This window comes from Telmatherina bonti (genome assembly GCF_933228915.1).
Source record: "Telmatherina bonti genome assembly, chromosome: 13".
Classification (NCBI taxonomy): Eukaryota; Metazoa; Chordata; class Actinopteri; order Atheriniformes; family Telmatherinidae; genus Telmatherina; species Telmatherina bonti.
Window position 1 is genome coordinate 31,881,515 of NC_136611.1, and position 18,239 is coordinate 31,899,753.

Consider the following 18,239-nt stretch of genomic DNA (forward strand, 5'->3'; position numbering starts at 1 on the left):
CAGTGTGATGTAGTACTCTGATTAAACTTCCAGATTTCTTCTTGTTTTTTAATTTTTTTTTATTTTTATCTCCCCTTGCCTTCTGCTGCCTTCGTCCTCACAAAGAGAATTCAAGCAGCAATTACCCCCCCTCACACTCCCACCCTAAAGCAAAGTTTGCATTTTCCATCTTCTCCCTGTAGTCATTTTTTCCCCTCTGTGGCTTTAAGGTCAAATCTTCCACTTTCCTCCCTATTAAAACAAACATGTCATAGTTCAGCTCTACATTTTGCTTCGTCAGCCCCTCAGCAAGTTTATGTGATGGATTAATACATGGCCAGTCTTTATGTCACATCCTCAAAAGGAGTTGAATTTCATTTTTGGTCACATTTCTGGTAGCTGTAAAGGTTTTTACCCCGAGGCATCACATTCCCACAGCATTTCTCAGCCGGATGTTTAGCCTCCAGAGAACAGAAAGTTGTGAGCGCTCTATCTGACATCAGGAACAAGAAAGGATCTCATTTGGATCAAAGCTTATACTTAAAAATATGATTGGTAATTATATTTATAGACTTTTTCCTGTGTCAAGTCTCTTAAGACTTATAAGTACTCTATTTGTTAATGTGAAAAGCCCAGATGAGTTTGGTTACTTTTGTCTTTCTAATCGTGTTAAGAACAGCTCAAAATATCAGGCAGTAAAAATGGAAAAACAAATTCCTAACACATTATGTAAACATTTCATCTACAGGGCAACAAAGTTGCCTTGAGAATACAAGTACATGCAGGATTTTACCATGGTCTCTACATGTCCTGCCTTAAGGCAGCGGTGGACGATGTTAGGACCATGAATATGAAAGATGGATGGAGCCTCTATGATGTCACACATAGGTTTCTGAAAAGCTGAATTGAAGCTTATTGGGTGGTTCCCACTGTCACTATCTTGGCAGCGTTATACATGCCATCTCTCACAGAATATACCAAAATGGTAATAGGGTAGACGTGGGGGTGGGGGTGATTGACAACTGTCAAACTCCAACCTCCCTGTAGCTAAGAGCTAACTCGGTGCTAACAGGAGCTAACCAGCTAATGGAGGCAGACGGACTAAAGCTAAGTCACACTGTTACCAGCTCTAAACCACAGTTGTGCTACACTCTGCCTCCTTGCAACTGATCATCAGGTACCTGTCAGTCAAAAGGACACACCACTAATTATGCCAAAGTTTTAATCTAAATGACTAATCTAAATGGAAAAGTGTTAAAAAACAAAAATCCCTCCCCCCACAGTTGTCATGAAGGTATTAAAACCTAAAATGTGTTTTTGTACCAGGCTGTAAACATGTTTTTTCTGATTTGAATTTGGTCTTTTTTAACATGAGTGTCAATGTTGATATTGCTGGGTTTGGAGCCCCTAGTGGATGAGGGGTGAACTGCAATTTTTGGCACTTCCACATAGGCTTTACTTTTAGCCACTGGAGCAGGGGTCACCAACTCCAGTCCTTGAGGGCTACCACCCTGCAAGTTTTAGTGTTTCCCTTGTACAACACATTTGATCCAAGTGAAAAGGTTCTCCAAGAACTTGTTGTCATCTTCTGCACCTGCCTGTTAATGAGCCATTGGTTTGGGTCAGGTGTGTTGTACCTGGAAAACAATAAAACCTGCAGGATGGTAGCCCTTCAGGACCGGAGTTGGTGACCCCTGCACTGGAGGTTGCTGCTTGGTTTAGACTTTTCAGTATCATAGTATATCATGATTGATTATGCAACAGGCTTACAGAGCAAACACCTTGCAGATGGGTCACCAGGCTGTTAATATTTATAGCCTCCATGTAAGATGCAGCGGTGGGTAAATGTGTTAACATGTTGTAGCCCTCTGACTGCCCCAATTTGAAATAAATTATTTTGTGCTTTCATTAGCAAAATAAGCTTGCAAATGTATGTAAAAGAAACAAAACTTATTCTTTTTATAATAAGGGCGGATCATCTGCACTGTGGCATTTTCTCAGACATGACTTGTGAATGATGTGCAAAACTTAAGCCAATACACATCAGCCCCTCTCTGTGTGGACATGGCTTTAATCTAAATCACACGCTCTGAACAGTCAAAGCCCTTTGGTCTTTGGGGTACCCCAGGTTGGGAACCTTGGTTCTACACTACAACCACAAGGAAAAGTTCCTAAAATCTGGAACGTCTTTTGAGAAAACATCAAATCTTATTTATGACACATCTTATTGCCGTTATAACTTTCAATGTTATGACACGTCATATGTTTTCCTAATTTCATTTACTGGATGGATGGATGGATGGATGAATGGTAAAAACACATAATGAGACAATATCAGCAGTCACATTGCTACAATCAACCTCAAGCAATGTTATATGCTTCAAGTTTTAAAGTCCTAAAGCCACATTTAATACCTTCATTTCCATTCAGTCATTGTCTTTCTAATTAGCTTTGTATTTACAACTTTGGGAAACATCTGTTTCCAGTTTGTGAACAAAGGGCCTCTTTAATTGGCTCTTGAAGGAGGAAGTGCACTCTGTGAGGCAGCGTTCTCTGCATTCTGTACACACCAACTATAAAAGCACACAATGTGTAATTCATGGTGCAGCTGTTTGAATATTAGTTGTTGTTTTTTTTTTTTTTTTTTTTTTTTTACAATGGTTGTGTTTTGATATATTGACGGCTTAAAATCCAGATTAAAAAAATACCTGAAAATGAAGCAAGATCTCAGAAGGAGATGTGGAAATAGCCCCATGGTGCATGTGAACCCATGTTGTGGTATTTTGCTGTAAATTTGAGGTGATTTCTGCTGGCGGGGAGTTGTTGAAAGCCTTTATTAGAACCATGTGTTCTTCAGCTCTTCTGGCAAAGTTATCTCTCTTGACAAAAGAGGAGATGCAGTCAAAGAGAGCAAAATATTTCTAAATTCTAAGGTTTTATGTGTCAGGGTATAATAAAAAGAAATCATTTGGTCCTTACCAGGTCTTAAAATAAAAGCCTTAGATGAACAATACATGAGATATTGCCTCTGCTCTTTATTTATTTCAGCCAAAATGCAGAAACAGTATGTAAAAACCTAAGTCTAGTCTTACTGCTTCCAGCTGTTCGAGCAGCCAGGTGCTGCTGGTCTAATTTACTTGATTAACTGATCATCAACAACATGAGCTCCTCCATAAAAGCAGAAGTTTAGGTAGCTTGCTGAGCTGGAACAATCAGGTGTGTGTTTACACAACTGATTGCTGCTGCCCATCAATCTGGAAAGGGTTATAAGGTCATTTCCAAACAATTCAGAGTCCATAATTCTGCAGTAAGAATGATTACACATGAGTGGAAAACATTCAAGACAATATTCCCGGTAGTGGACGTCCCAGGCAGCTCAGCCCAAGGTCGGACTGTGCTCTGAGAAATCGCAAATAACCCCAGAGCTACATCTCAGACTCCACAGGTCTCAGTCATCTTGTTTAATGTTGAAGTTAATGGCAGAAAAAAAGCAAACATTTAATTTATTTGGAAGAACACTGAGATCAACATAGCAGCCAGTTTAGACTTGTGTAGCATAATTCTTTGGACAGATGTCATCAAGTATTCTGGCGGCAAATAGAGTCCATCTGTTTGACAGCCAAATCTTGTCCGAAACCCAGTCAGAGTGTATCACTAAAACTGATAAAATCACTTTGTGGGACACTAAAAGAGTGCTGCCTAAATAAGAAACCTCAATGAAATGACGTAACATCAAGCATTGTGGGATAAAATCCCCCCACACTTATCGAAGAGATTGTTAACAAAACATACAATTTTAAGTTATGGCTGCTGAAGTGCCCTGCAATGGACTGGTGAGCTGTCCAGGGTGTACCCTGCCTTTTGCCCAAAGACTGCGGGGATAGGCTCCAGCTTCCCCACAACCCTTAATCGGACTAAGCGGTTAGGATGATGAATGAATGAATGAGTGCTGCTGAAGTTGTTTTGAGAAGCTACTCAGTCATGAACTGTACTCAGTAATTTGCACACTGCTTCTGCATTTTAGCAGAAGAGCTAGCTCCAAGCCAGACTGCAGCCCCTTTAGCCCTGGCAGTGGTCTCCTCTTTGGTAATGTACGGATGCATTCACATTAGGATAGTCCGCTAGGCTCGGTCTGTTTGGTACTCTGCTCAGTTGTAGGGCGGTGTATCCATGTGGACTGATATTGTGTTCACACTGCTCTTTGTTCAAACAAGCCAAACCATTAGAATAATATATCCCCATTCTCTGGTGACCCTGAAGTGCAAACCAGAATTACAAAACAAAAAACGCAACACAAAATTAAAAAACAGCAACAAATTGAAAATGACAACAAAATTTAAAAAATACACAATGACAAATTAAAAAACCCAATCAATTAAATTAGCACTACCAAAACATTCTAAAAAGCACAACAAATAAAAAAAAAAACATGTAGAAAATTACAAAACACAATGACAAATAAAAAACGACAACAAACTTAGAAAAAGCACAACTACATTAACACACCGGAAGAGGTAGGTACCAGCGGGCAACAAGAGAAATCGCTGATTGGACGATGGTGCCAGACGGCTTTTGAACCGAAAGTTGTTGTGTATGTAGCGCCATAGACATCATATATACATGTAGCGCAGTTTTCAAAACATGAACGTAACCCGTAGCCCAAACATAGCTGCTGCTATCCAAGAATATTTAGATTATTACACACTTTAAAGAAAATGTGTCTCAATCAGCACACTAAAACTACTTCCAACACTTCTGTAGCATTTAACACAATGAATTTAGTACTACTTCAGCCTTTCCTCTACTCCAAACTGAACGAGGTACAAAAGTACAACTTCCGGTTCAAAAGCCGTCTGGCACCATCGTCCAATCAGCGAAATTCTCTTGTTGCCCGCTGGTACCTACCTCTTCCGGTGTGTTAATGTAGTTGTGCTTTTTCTAAGTTCGTTGTTGTTTTTTATTTGTCATTGTATTTGATCTTTTTTTTGTGTTTTTTTTCTTTTATTTGTTGTGTTTTTTTAGAATTTTTTGTAGTGTTAATTAAATTTGTCGTGTTTTTTAAATTGTCACTGTAATTTTTTAATTGTCATTTTCAATTTGTTGCTGTTTCTTAATTTTTTGTTGCTTTTTTTTGTTTTGTAGTTTGTGTTTTTTGTTTTTTGTTGTGGTTTGCACTTCAGAGCCACTGTACCATTCCCACCAAAGGTGGCGCTGCACAAGTATTTAGCAAAAGAGAAGACAAGACCCACGTGAAGAAGAAAACTGTTACATCCACTTGCAAGCTAAACTTGGAGACGAAACTATTGCAGTGTTAGGTTTATTTTTTTTGTCTTATGCAAGTACACTGCAGAAATACATTGCAACAATGAACGCAGTATGAACAACAGACGAGGCAGAGGACCCTTAATGCCATGATTACCCACAATGCAAAACAATACAAATGCAGGTAAATTTTTTTGTAGTCCACTTTCTGTATTTGGTCCTCTTGAAACGGACGGAGACCTGCGTTTGTAGGTGGACAGAGTCAGCTCATTTGATCCGAATCAGAATTCGTTTGGCGCATTCACATTTCCCCAAACAAAATGGACTTTCTGACCAAATAGACTGGGATTCGAATCTAAAAGGCTGATGTGAATGTGCCAAAGGTATTGACTCCCTTGCAGCCATTCAGACTTGTGTTGCAACAAACTGAAGCCCTTTCTCTTCACTTCTGTACAACTCATTTTATTAATGGCTTTTCCATCTGTAGCAGTTTCCATCTCGGACAAGCAAAGGCTCAGGAACAGAGTTCACTGAACAAGACACACGTGGTAGAAATCACTTGTTTTTCTCAGTCAGATTGGCTCTTTTTTTGCCTGCATGCATACATGTGACAATGACCAGAAATCTAAACAGGAAATTCATTAGGAGAGATTAAAAAATCGGAACACGAAGGAGGAGGGAGCGAGGGAACCTGGTATGAGAACCAAACTAACTCTTTAGGACGCCCAAATTGAGTTCCATACTTTTGATTTGGTTACTTGAGCATATCATATCTCTGCAAGCCTGTACATTAAGCACGTCCTGGCAAGGCTACTGTCTCCACATTTCCACATATAATTTCAGTCGTAATGCCGTCTAACATCCTCTGCAGTCTAGAGCTCATTGCGACAGACCCAAGTGATTAATGTGGTTATCTTGGAGAGAAAATAGCAGAGGACAGAAAACTGATGATTTGTAGTTTTCACTGTGGTGGCATTTGCCCTTCCCTGGAGGCAGATGCCAACTGAAGAAATCCTCCTCTTTTATTATTTTATGTCAAGTTTTTTTTGGCTCTTTAGAGGAGGAGTCTATATCGAGCTTATTCCTCCTCTGGCCAGGCTGCGCTGCGTCCCCTCAGAACACACAGTCACAGACAATTTATAAAATATAAATCCTTGACATAGTCTGAAAGCAGGACAATCCGACAGCCTTTCACTGCCTTTTTCTGAAAGTTTTCTACCAAAATAAAAATTCAGTGGTTTGTTCTGAATTTATTTAATTAAATTTGAAAATGTAAAAGAGAACTTGAGTGAATGTAGGTATTTCACTTTGCGACAGTTAAAGCAGTTTTGCTCATTTCTCAAAGCAAAGCTTTTCCATCTACTTCAAGCTGGATGTGATCTACTGGTGTGCAGCAGCCTTGAAGCCATGATTCCCAGGCTGATTAAAGTTTTTGTTTTGATTTGACAATTCCCGGTTCATGATTGTTATTTCCTGTTGCTTTAGCTGTTTTCTTTAGGGTCACAGTCAGTTTCAAATCTCTGCAAGAGACTGAAACAGGCACTGTTCAACAATATTTCTACACTAAACACCATACATTATATGTCAGGAAAAATTATTCCCATACCGTGATGCTGCCACCGCCATGCTTTACTATGGGGATTGTAGTAAGAGGGGTTAGGATTTCCTTAAAGACCAGAAGTTTCAGTTTCAGGAATATCCTCTTCCACATGTAGGGACAGTTTCTGATCTCTATGAAAAGTTAATTAAGAAGATAATTGGCACCATTATATCCACAGTATCTCTTTCCTGCACCAATATCTTACATCATGAGGACTTTGTGGTGGAAGTGTTTGGATATTTTAGCTTTTTAAAGCAAGCAGTGAACAAAAAGCTGTAAAATTACAACACAGAGTAGATTTCTTGCTGCATGTCCCTTGACTTGACACAGTTACCCAGTTCTGATGTGTCCAGAGACGGGACTCGGACCAGAAAGATGTAGTCAGCCTGCGTGTGGTGAGGTTAACATGACCGACTGCAGCATCACACATTACACATGTCTGTGATTGTGTTTAGGCATTTATAGTGTGAATTTCTGCCGTTTCTGTTTTTATACAACGCCACCATCAGTAGTTGTTCCTGTACTGGGACAGACACCAACACAGAACCACTTCTGGTGGTTTATCCCAGTTCTGCTCAAGTCTTTGGCCAGTAATGTTGGTTCCTTAACAGCCTCTTGGTGCACGTGTGCACATGTGCTCAGAATGCAGCGTTTATGCATTTTTTCCAGCTGCATATAAAAAGGAGCTGCACGTGTTACCATAGAAACCCTGCGATACCTTTGACTGGTAAAAGCAAGAAGCGGTTGCATGGCAGCCGGTCATGCTGTTTAGCATTAACAAGGTAATTTACTGTAAAAACATTTGTGCAGTCTGGAGAGATTTACAGGCAACACAGATTGAGTTGTGGTTCCTGTAAGAGTGGGAGATGTCTGCGGGGAGGTGGGGGACCTCTGTAACTCTTTGTTATGTAATACAGGAAGCAAAGCCAGACTGATGTACAGTGCAAAGTTAATCATTCATTCATTAGTTTGTTTTTACTTATGTAATAAATAAAGTTTCTTCATTTGTTTCTCACAGAACCTTGATATCCACGTAGAGGATGTGCGCATACGAGCTATCTTGTCATCCTACCGAAAGCGCATCCCCGTAACAGAGGGCTATGTAGAGGTGAAAGACGGCGGCAAATGGAAGCAGATCTGCAACACAGAGTGGAGCGAGTTTAACAGCAGAGTCATCTGCGGCATGTTTGGATTCCCCGGGGAGAGGAAGTACAACGCCAGAGTCTACAAGTGAGTATGAGTGGTCCTTTGAATGCTTTGACTCAGTGGGTTGTTGGATAACTCCAGGATGTGCCGCTGCAGGAGTCATCAGACGGAAAACTCTCATCACTTTTTCTCTTTTCTGTCTCTTTAGCACATGCTGGTGTAAACATGGTGATCATACACTTTCCCTGCCTCACAGCATGCAGCCACATGGTTTTAATTTATTTAAGTAATGAATGAATTAATTGATAATTAGTTGATTAAATTCTAACTTCTAATTATCCGAATTTGGTCTAGTGTCTTTTTAAGTGTCACAGTTCTAACCTGAAGCATAGCATGTGTAAAAAGGTGTATGCCTAATTTTAGGACTGAAATCTAATCTTTTAAAATGAAAACTGAATTTAAAAACTCACAAAGAATTATAGACTTATCCGTTCAAGGTTGGTGTGTCCAAAAAAAAAAAAAAAAGCAGAAGCTAAAAGGTTGACAAAATGTTATATGATTACAGTGCAAATGGCATCGGATAGAAAGCATTAATAGACTTTGGTGCATTTGCCAGGGTAGTTCTGCTATTCAGACCTGAACTTTATCCAGAGCAACTTTCTGAACAATGTCACGCTGTTCCAACGGCTGCTCAGGAGGGACAATATTCCCTTGAACTGAACTGAGCAAGAAAAAGTAAGAACTTGTCTCATTGATTGGCCAGGACTGAAAATTGCTCTTTCACCATAAGTCAAAGGTGTCAAATGTCCACGACTTGTGCAGGACTTGGAGCAGGGATACATTGAAAACCTGTAGGATTGTGGTCTTTGAGGACTGGAGTTGGACATCCCTGCCAGAAGTAAACAAAGAAACAACAATATATTTATTCAGTCTTGGAGTTTCTATTGTTGGCTAATGCGTTTATCATGAGAATCAGTCCAGAATGAGCAGCAGGAGAAGCATTCAGGTGGCAAACACGTTGCTCTACGACATATTAACGTCACTTTCTTACTGGATGGTCTGTTTGCATTCACACTGCAGGAGAACTGCACCAATGAACCAAGATTGCTGGTTTTCAAGGGGACCAAATTTTGCTTCTTTAATCTGTACCAGGTTGCAAATGAGAGTCCACACAACCCCAAATGGAGCCACACTTCTGATGGAAACAGATCAGACAGTCTGAATGTGCCCTCAGGCTGATCATCTTCATCAACACCAGTTAAAAAAAAACTACAAATCTTGTGAAAAGAAGTGAAACATACATTTTAATACCACAACTGCCAATTTTTTTTATTTAACAAAGTTGATTCTTTAAATCTGGCTGCACGGTGGCATAGTGGTTAGTACTGTGGCCTCACAGCAAGAAGGTCGCTTGTTTGGTCCTCGGCTTGGTGGTGGATCTAATGGTGGAGTTTGCATGTTCTCCCTGTGTATGTGTGGGTTCTCTCCAGGTACTCCAGCTTCCTCCCACCATCCAAAAACATGCATTTTAGGTTGATTGGTTACTCTAAATTGTGAGTGTGAATGGTTGTTTGTCTCTTTGTGTTGGCCCTGTGATGGACTGCAACCTGTCCAGGGTGTATCCGCCTCTCCCCCGCATCCCTTAATCGGTACGGAGAATAAATGAATTCCTTTAAATCGATCTTTGCTCAGATTTCAGCTCTCTGTCTTTGTGATTTCAGCTTCTCTTTCCAACAAGCACACAGTGGGATGACATGCTTCATCTCAACTGTCTGGTTTAACTCTTCTTTTTGGTTGGGGGTTTAGATGGAAGTTATTTCTTTTATTTTCAGGATGTTGGGAGTTTGGTGGCATGTTGCAATGTGTCAGTTGGCAGCTGAACATTCAACTTGTTGCAGCGATGGTCTGAGCCAAGACAGTTGTGGTGTTCCTGAAGTACTTAACTCTTTTATCAAATGAGTCACACCCAGCTTCTTCTTCTTGGTCGACTGTGTGTGAGACCAAATGCTCATCATCACTAAAGATGGCAAAAAGCTGCTTCCTGTTATTTACAGAGTCTAAAAACCGATTCCAAACTCAGAGACCAAGCGTCTCTGAGCAGTCTGTTGAACTCCGATCCCCAGTATCAGTGTGGGATTCTGAGGAACTGCGCTAGAAGTCAACTTTGCCAAACATTTTATTTTAGTGTTATATTTTTTTCTTGTGATTTGGGAAATTCAGTCCTAAATGTTGGGGTTTTGTCGTCATTCAACTTAATTCCAATCATCCGATTTCTGACCAAATCCAGTTCACTGACGACAACCAAACCACGCGTTCCAGTCACTTTAAATCTGGAACACAAGGACCCTCAAACTGGAAACAATGGGAATTTTTCAACCCGTTTCTGTGTTTTATTAAGTCAGATTTCAAATGTTTAAACCAGTTTGCCAAACTAAAGCTCTGGCGACCCTCCATGGACCTGGATGTCAAGGACCCTGTGGTGGTTTCCTGAAATAAGGGGCAGTTCCCATCAAAGCATGATTCTTTCTGGTGACCTTCCCTTAGCGCTAACCTCAATTAGCAAGTTCAACATGCTTCAGAAGGGTTTTTTGTTTTTTTTTCTTGTCAAATATCTTGTAATTAATGTCTAGTCTGCATTTAAATGTTGCCTTTAAAACTAAAACTTTCAAACTCTGCGAGGTGTTCCCGGTGTGGCCTACGTGCTTAATATTACAGGTCCTTTAGTTAGGAAACACAATTCCGACTCCCGTCTGTCCGACTTTGATTCGTCCTACAAAGCTGAGGGAACTGAATCCTGCTTACACATGTAAGCCTGCCGCCTGCCAGCCTTCAGGTTAATCATGGCCTCCCACAAAACTTCCAGGACTTGGGATAACCTTGAATTTTCTGTGTGCCTGGGCTGGAAGTCTCCAGCTGTAGGTAACCACAGCAGAACACAGCTGCTCCCTAACTTTCCATCTACGTGTCAGCTCGCTGCAGAAACATGCAGTCAGCTTTATGAAGCCGAGCCAGGAGCTGCAGCAGTTTCATAATCCTCATTTCCAGCATCCTCTAGAGCTTCACCAGGATCAGCTGGACACCGAGTCACTTTGAGATTTAGATGCAAATGTTTTCATAAATTACGCTTTACAATGTGTTTTCTATCCTGGACCTTTTTATGTTAAACTATATGAAGAGTTTAAATTAGGAATAGAAATCATGTCTGAGACTAAAGATTTTCCGAAGTGCTGCTGACAGTTATTCCAGTTCTTATCTTTATGCAGGATGATTACATTGCACGCCCTGCGATGGACTGGTGAGCTGTCCAGGGTGTACCCTGCTTTTCGCCCAAAGCCTGCTGGGATAGGCTCCAGCTTCCCTGCAACCCTTAATCGGACTAAGCGGTTTGGATAATGAGGATTACATTGCACCTCCTCTTTTTAACAGCGGTTGTTTGTGTTTAAAGAGGAAGAACATGAGAATATTTCTAAGCTGGCTCTCAGCTCAACCAACAAGATGAATAAATCTGGATCTTGGGTCCTGCTTAGGTCACATCTCTATGTTTGTCACCAGGAGCTCAACTTTCTGAAGTCCCCTCTTCAATCCCAGCTGCAATGCCGAATCCGGATTTCAGCTCCGGCAGAAAGTGGCTCCTCAGGATGTTTTTCTCAAACTTTGACGAGTCTGGGTATTGATGATGAAAAATGTTGACAAATGAAATGATGTGCACACATCAAGGCTGATTTCTGGTAGAAAGCTGGCTGTGACCGGCAACATTCCAGCTGAATTAAGTCTGTAAAAACAGAAGATTTTAGGTGAAAGTTTAACTTTCACAGCCTTCTCAGCCTTTATTCGATCGTCGCTCCACGTGGACAGCACTCGCTTTCATCACGACTGTGCAGATTAGATCACATTAGGACACATCAGAGTTGGTTCTCTGGCTCCGAACATGAGCTGTGAAAGGTTTCAGGCCACAGCATCACTCTCACCTGCTCCAGACTCGACACTCTGCAAATGGCCGCCACTGAATCCATAAAATGGGCCTATGAATGAATAAAACATGCGACAGAAGCCATCAGGTGTTCATTTCCTGTGTTTTCATTCTATTATAACATCTCACACACTTTGCACATTCATTCCTCTTATGTAAAAATATCTATTGACTTTAATGACCTCCTTTTTCTCTCTCCTCATCCAGGATGTTTGCCCGCAGGAGGAAGCCAACGTACTGGGACTTCTCAGTCAACTGCACTGGCAACGAAGCTCATTTGTCCAGCTGTAAACTGGGTCAGGCAGCATCCGTGAAGTCTAATGGGACCTGTGTTGAGGGGCTGCCTGTGGTGGTGAGCTGCGTGCCTGGAAGAGCCTTCGCCCCAACGCCCATGACGGGATTCAGGAAGGCTTTCAGACAAGAGGTAACAAACACGCCGCCATAGCTCCGGCACTCGGCTGTAGACACCGAGTGGATAAAATGCCCTGATTGGGCAACATGGATCCAGACTAACCTTTTGCATTAGGTTGGACTGGTTTGTCAGACTTTTAGATTTGGGTGCACCATCATATACATCATATACCAATATATATATATATATATATATATATATATATATATGTATATGTATATATGTGTGTATATATTTGTATATGTGTGTATATATATGTATATGTATGTATATATGTGTGTATATATATATGTATATGTATGTATATATGTGTGTATATATGTGTATATATGTATGTATATGTATACATATATATATATGTATACATATATATATATATATATATACATATACATATATACATATACATATACATATATATATATACATATACATATACATTTATATATATATACATATACATATATATATATATATATATATATATATATATATATATATATATATATATATATATATATATATATATAAATATATATATATATTTATATATATATATATATATATATATATATATATATATATATATATATATATATATATACATATATGTATATATATATATATACAGACATTCAGAAAGTTCAAACAGAAGTTGGAGAACAGGATACAGCTGGGACATACAGCTGAGCTTTTCTGCTTCAGCCATCCAGAAGCTGATGGCTGAAAGCTCAGACTCGTGAATTTCACATAGGAACAAGATGTTTAGATGGGTTTCCTCAAGGCATCATTTATCCTGACGTACACTCAGATTTAATAATCCAACATGGAAAATCTTTTTTTTACTCTCCTCATTTGGCCTGAAAGTCTCCACATGGAGTTGCTTTCCATTCCTGCTATGTATGATGTCACTCAAGTCCAGACGATGTCATCGTCTTGCACATCTGACCCCCACGTGTGTGTGTGATATATTTTTGATCACACTTTGTGCATTCATCTTTGAGGCTCCTTGGGACGGTGAAGACCTTTCTGTTAATCTTCCTCCATCAGTGAAAGAACAAACAACGCAAGCATGTGCCGCATGTGGTTGATCCTTCAAACCAGAGATCAAATGGAACAAAACGGAGGGAAGATAATGCATAATAGCTGCAACCAATCAAATAATCAGATCATTAAGTTTTTATCTGACTCCTTAATGCTCGAGTGTTCATTATGAGATGCTTCATGTTGGAAGTTCTGAGGGGGAAAGTCTACTGTGTGCAGCCCTGCCAAGCCCGGTCTCAGACCAACATGTTAGAATATGTGACATCAGTTTAGTTGTGTGCTTGCGTCTCAGTGGGAGTAAATCCCTGCGGCCCTCATGGTTCAACATCTGGTGGAAAAGCTGAAAGCAGATGAGTGGAGGCTGTTAGCGCAGCATTAGTACCCACATCCTTTTCAGAGTATTCAGCAGCGAAATGTGGGAGTGCTGCTGGGGTCTTCGTATTCAAGAGTGCAAATGGTTCTATTTATATTAAAACTGTTTAGGTTCGTCTTTACTGTAAAGAGATTTTTTGTGTGAGATTTATTGTGTGTTCACATGATTCCCTGCCAGCGGGACAGCTGCTCCTGTTCCTCTAGCTCTTGACCTCTGACCTCATCAGCTGATAAAAGAAGGAATTTCTCTCTCAGTCTTTAGACTTCAGGAAGTAGCTTGTTCTGCAAACTGCTGCACAGTGCAGCACAGAGCTGACATGGATTCCTGGCTGTGTGTGAGGCTGGAGTTTGCATACTGTGTGTCACGTTTCACCACTCAGTGCAGAACTGGGAGCGGCGTGCCTGACATCACGTTTCCAACTCTCCCAATACACCCAGCAGGCCCGTCTCCCAAAAATGTTCCAGAACTATGTGTTGAGTTGCAGATGCTTGATATTCCTCATGCTTTTGTCATGTCTTTTCTTTCCACATGCATAAATCTGACTGGAGTAGCGGTGGCAGGGAAGGATTGTGTCATTGTCAAGTGTTAGCACAGAGAGGAAAGAGCCTGAAAATGACCTGAAGCAAAGAAGCATGAAAAAACCTTTGTTTAAAACAAACCCAACCAGGATGCTGCAACCTGTGAAACGTCATGTCATCATTTGCAGACAGCAAATAGTCACTAATGTAGACAATCATGCAGGGCTTCTTCTTCTTCTTCTTCTTCTTCTTCTTCTTCGTGTGTTAAATGGTCAAAGCTGGATCCTGTTTAATCCCACCAATCAGCTTACTGGAGGAGATGTGGGGTTTAGTGAGTTACCCAAACACACTTAAATTTAAGTCTTCATCGCTTGTGTGTGGCGTTCCTCAAGTCGCTAGGCAGAGGTAAACCACTGGACCCTTGTGCGAGGCTCCACAGCTGAAAGATGGCCACCCACTGCTCTCCAGTACATCTACAAATGGGTCAAATGCGAAAAATGATTTCTGAAACAGGATTAGTAAAGTCAAGTAATTATTATTATATAATGAAAGGAGAAAACTGGTGACTTTTTTTCTGTTTGAAACAGATAAGTGTTTTTCATTTCCTCTGTGCACTGATGGATCCTGTGTGTTCAACACTCTGGCATTATTATAGTCGTGGTTTATGGCTTGTTTGACTCCCAGGAAGTACGGCTCCGACACTAAAACTAACTCTGCTATTACAGTGTAATAAATCCCAGCTCCTGACACGTGGCCTTTTTATGCCACAACCAACTAATTCTGCTTCATCTGCTGCGCAGAGGCTTTTGGTTGGATTGTTAATGAATAAAGCAGGTATTCCAGCTCCGATAGGTCATGACTTTTGGACGTTAGAAGGTGTAAAGTGAGAGTAAAGATGTATCGTACCAGAGCCCACACACAATGCCTGGCATTACACAAATAGCAGTAAGTCAGATTAAACTGTGCAGCTAATGTGTTTACTTGTAAAATGAAATGCTTCCAGTTTATTTTAGCAGTTAATGGGTGAGGAGTGTGTTCCATAAACATGTAGCCACCCAGTCTGCTGCCTCAGCTTTTACGGCACGGTGAAGGAAAAGCTGATGCTCCACACTTTCAGATGAATCTTCTTTGTTTTTAGAGAACCAGAACATCCACAACGTGTTTTTCAGACTGAAATAAGGTGAAAGAGTCAATAAGACTCAAAAAGTCCTTAACCATGGGTTTTTCTGGGCAGCACACATTAATGTTTAAATCAGGAGAGAGTCGTATTTAGTCATGATTTCTGCCAGAAAATCTGCAGGCCTCCACTATATCTGCTTTTAAATCTGTACTGAAGACCCATTTGTTTAAACTGGCTTTCTGCTCAGTAAGTTGACTTTTTAGATCTGATTTTATTTCGATTCTTTTAATTTGATTGCTTTTATTTTTTTGATTGTTTTGAGATGTCTGACATTTTTTTTTAAGTTGTCCTAATGTATGTTATTTATTCTGTTTTTTTTTTTTGAACCCTCCACAATGTGGCACTTTGGTCAACAGTGTTGTTTTTAAAGTGCCTTATAAATAAAGTTGTAATGTATTTTATTGTTTTCTTGCCTCCAGATCTTGGGCATTAAAGCGTTCACAGCGACTCCTCCTCACAGCGTTTCTGTTCTGTCTGCAGCAACCGTTGGTTCGCCTCCGTGGCGGCGCCATTGTAGGCGAGGGCCGAGTGGAGGTGTTGAAAAACGGCGAGTGGGGAACCATATGCGACGACCAGTGGAACCTGCTCTCTGCCACCGTGGTGTGTCGAGAGCTGGGCTTCGGGACAGCCAAGGAGGCTCTGACCGGTGGTCGGCTCGGACAAGGTAGACGTCACATAAACATCTCAGACTGGCAGATCACATGACCCGACACTGCATTCAGCCTGCTCTGTCTCTCGTCTGTCTGTCTGTGTCCTGCAGTCAGTGAGGAACGCATGAGGAGCAAAGTGAACAGCATGTAGAGAGAAAAGCAAAATAACGAAGAAAAAAACCAGACTAATTACAAAGTTTGTGTTTTATTTTTACTGCTCCTGTATGTTTCCGACATGTTACGGGATGATAGCCTCTGACTGTAGAGCAAAACCACATTTCACAAAGTAATTCTAGCCTTTCTGTTTCTTCCCCCTTCTCATGTGTTTGTACTGGAGTGTCATGACCTCACCCAGCTGATGGAAAGCCATTGCCGCTCTAACTGCATTTTCACGATGGCTCTGAGCCAATGCAGCGAGCTGGAACCACAACACCGACTTTAGAACATAACATAGTTATTATGGCGGCGTGTTAGTATGCTCATGTCTTACATTCGTCCTCCCACAAATTCTCTTCCAGTACTCCTTTCCCTCACGCTCTGTTTACAACCTTCAGCTAGAATGAGAAACAAACCGGTGTTCTGGCTGCTAAATGCTTCACCCACAGGTCATGTGGGTGAAGCATCACCTTTCAGTGATGCCATGAAAGGTACCGATCAGAACCGCTTTCGAGTCTTAACACTCTGGGGACGCCAACATCGTCGGCGATGCCAGGGACCATGTTGTGTTTAATCGAGCATAGTTTTCAAACCATAAAAGATAGAAACGTACTTTTCTTCCCCTCTTAATCGTGAGACTCCGGGCTTTCAGACGGTAGTTCCGGCATCACTGTAGCCCATTCATAAGTGATACAGTGTTGTGTCAAAATAAGTGTTCCAATCAAAGCCTTGTCTTTGGCGCGTGACACGTGTTTGTCCAATCAGAGCCGATGATGCCTCAGGAAACGCCTCCAAACAGTGTCAATCACCATGCATCAGTGTCATTAGCAGTCGGATAGCTGCCTTCTGTATTTATAAGGCCAATAAATTATGAAAACAGCTTTTATGCACGCATACCATGCGTAATTGCTCAAACAAACATTTGCATTACTTAAGTAGTTTATTTCAACATAAACGACACGACGACGTCGTAACAGATGTATAACTTGGTAACAGATACAGTGTGTGCAGCTGACAGTGATTTCGGAAAGCTGTGGTGCTTCAGTACCTTTAGTCATGCTTCGAAATTATAATACTCTTTATTTCAAGCAAAGGAGCCTCATTTACATAGCAGTTCAATTCAAAAGAAAAAAAAAAAAGAAAAAACAAGGTATAGGACATTATGGGGCATTGAAAGGTGGTGTTTATTAGCATTTAAACTAAACAAAAGTCATGTTTATTCCTCTAAAATTGTATATCACAGCAGTGATCACACAGCAGTGGTCCGCAGAGGGTTAAGATGCCTACTTGTGGCAGAAACACGGATTTCAGCGGGAAAGACTTGATGGTTACGCTGAGTCTGTGCAGACGGTAAAACTAGCTAATCCGCTTCAACTTCAGATCGATCCAAGTTGAACCTGTCTATGGGGTTTTAGTGTTTATTTAATGTTAAAATGATGAAAAAATAAAACATTTTAATTCTCCACTCTAAATGAATGAAGGTTTAATTACTGTGTTTGTGAGCAGTAACAAGTTTACCTGTGTAAAAGTTAGCACACCTAGCTTGTTTGGGTATTAAACGTGAATTGACAGAGACAGATAGGTGATGGTCATGTTTGGCCAATCAGGACTGTCCACCAAGCTCCACCCCAAAAGTTCAGGAATAACACTACTCCCCTATGGGGGCCATTTTTCCAAGTAGACCATGTTTTTTGTAGCCTTTCAGTCTCAGCAGCCTTATTTTATGGCCTCCATAGCAGAGTTATGGTGCAGGATGCAGGGAGAAGTTTACAACATTCAGAGCTGCTAACAGCAAAAAACCTTTCATCTGTTTCTAAATCACATTCAGCAGATATCAGACTTGTCTTCTGTGTGTTTTAAAGCTGAGCTTACCTGGTATCAGGATGTGGTTTTCTAACAGTGAGCTGTTAAGTAAAGAGGAGAGATATTAAACATAAACATTCCAGACA

The 18,239-nt window shown here is 40.7% G+C and overlaps 1 protein-coding gene across 1 annotated transcript in view; it reads left to right on the forward strand.

Annotated features, from left to right (window-relative positions):
- Positions 1 to 18,239, forward strand: part of loxl2b (lysyl oxidase-like 2b) — a 41,447-nt gene that overhangs the window by 12,542 nt on the left and 10,666 nt on the right. Inside the window, exons 4-6 of the mRNA XM_079251353.1 lie at positions 7,860 to 8,071; positions 12,165 to 12,381; positions 15,965 to 16,148. Of these exons, the coding sequence (XP_079107479.1) occupies positions 7,860 to 8,071; positions 12,165 to 12,381; positions 15,965 to 16,148 (613 nt within the window). The remainder of the gene's footprint in view (positions 1 to 7,859; positions 8,072 to 12,164; positions 12,382 to 15,964; positions 16,149 to 18,239) is intronic.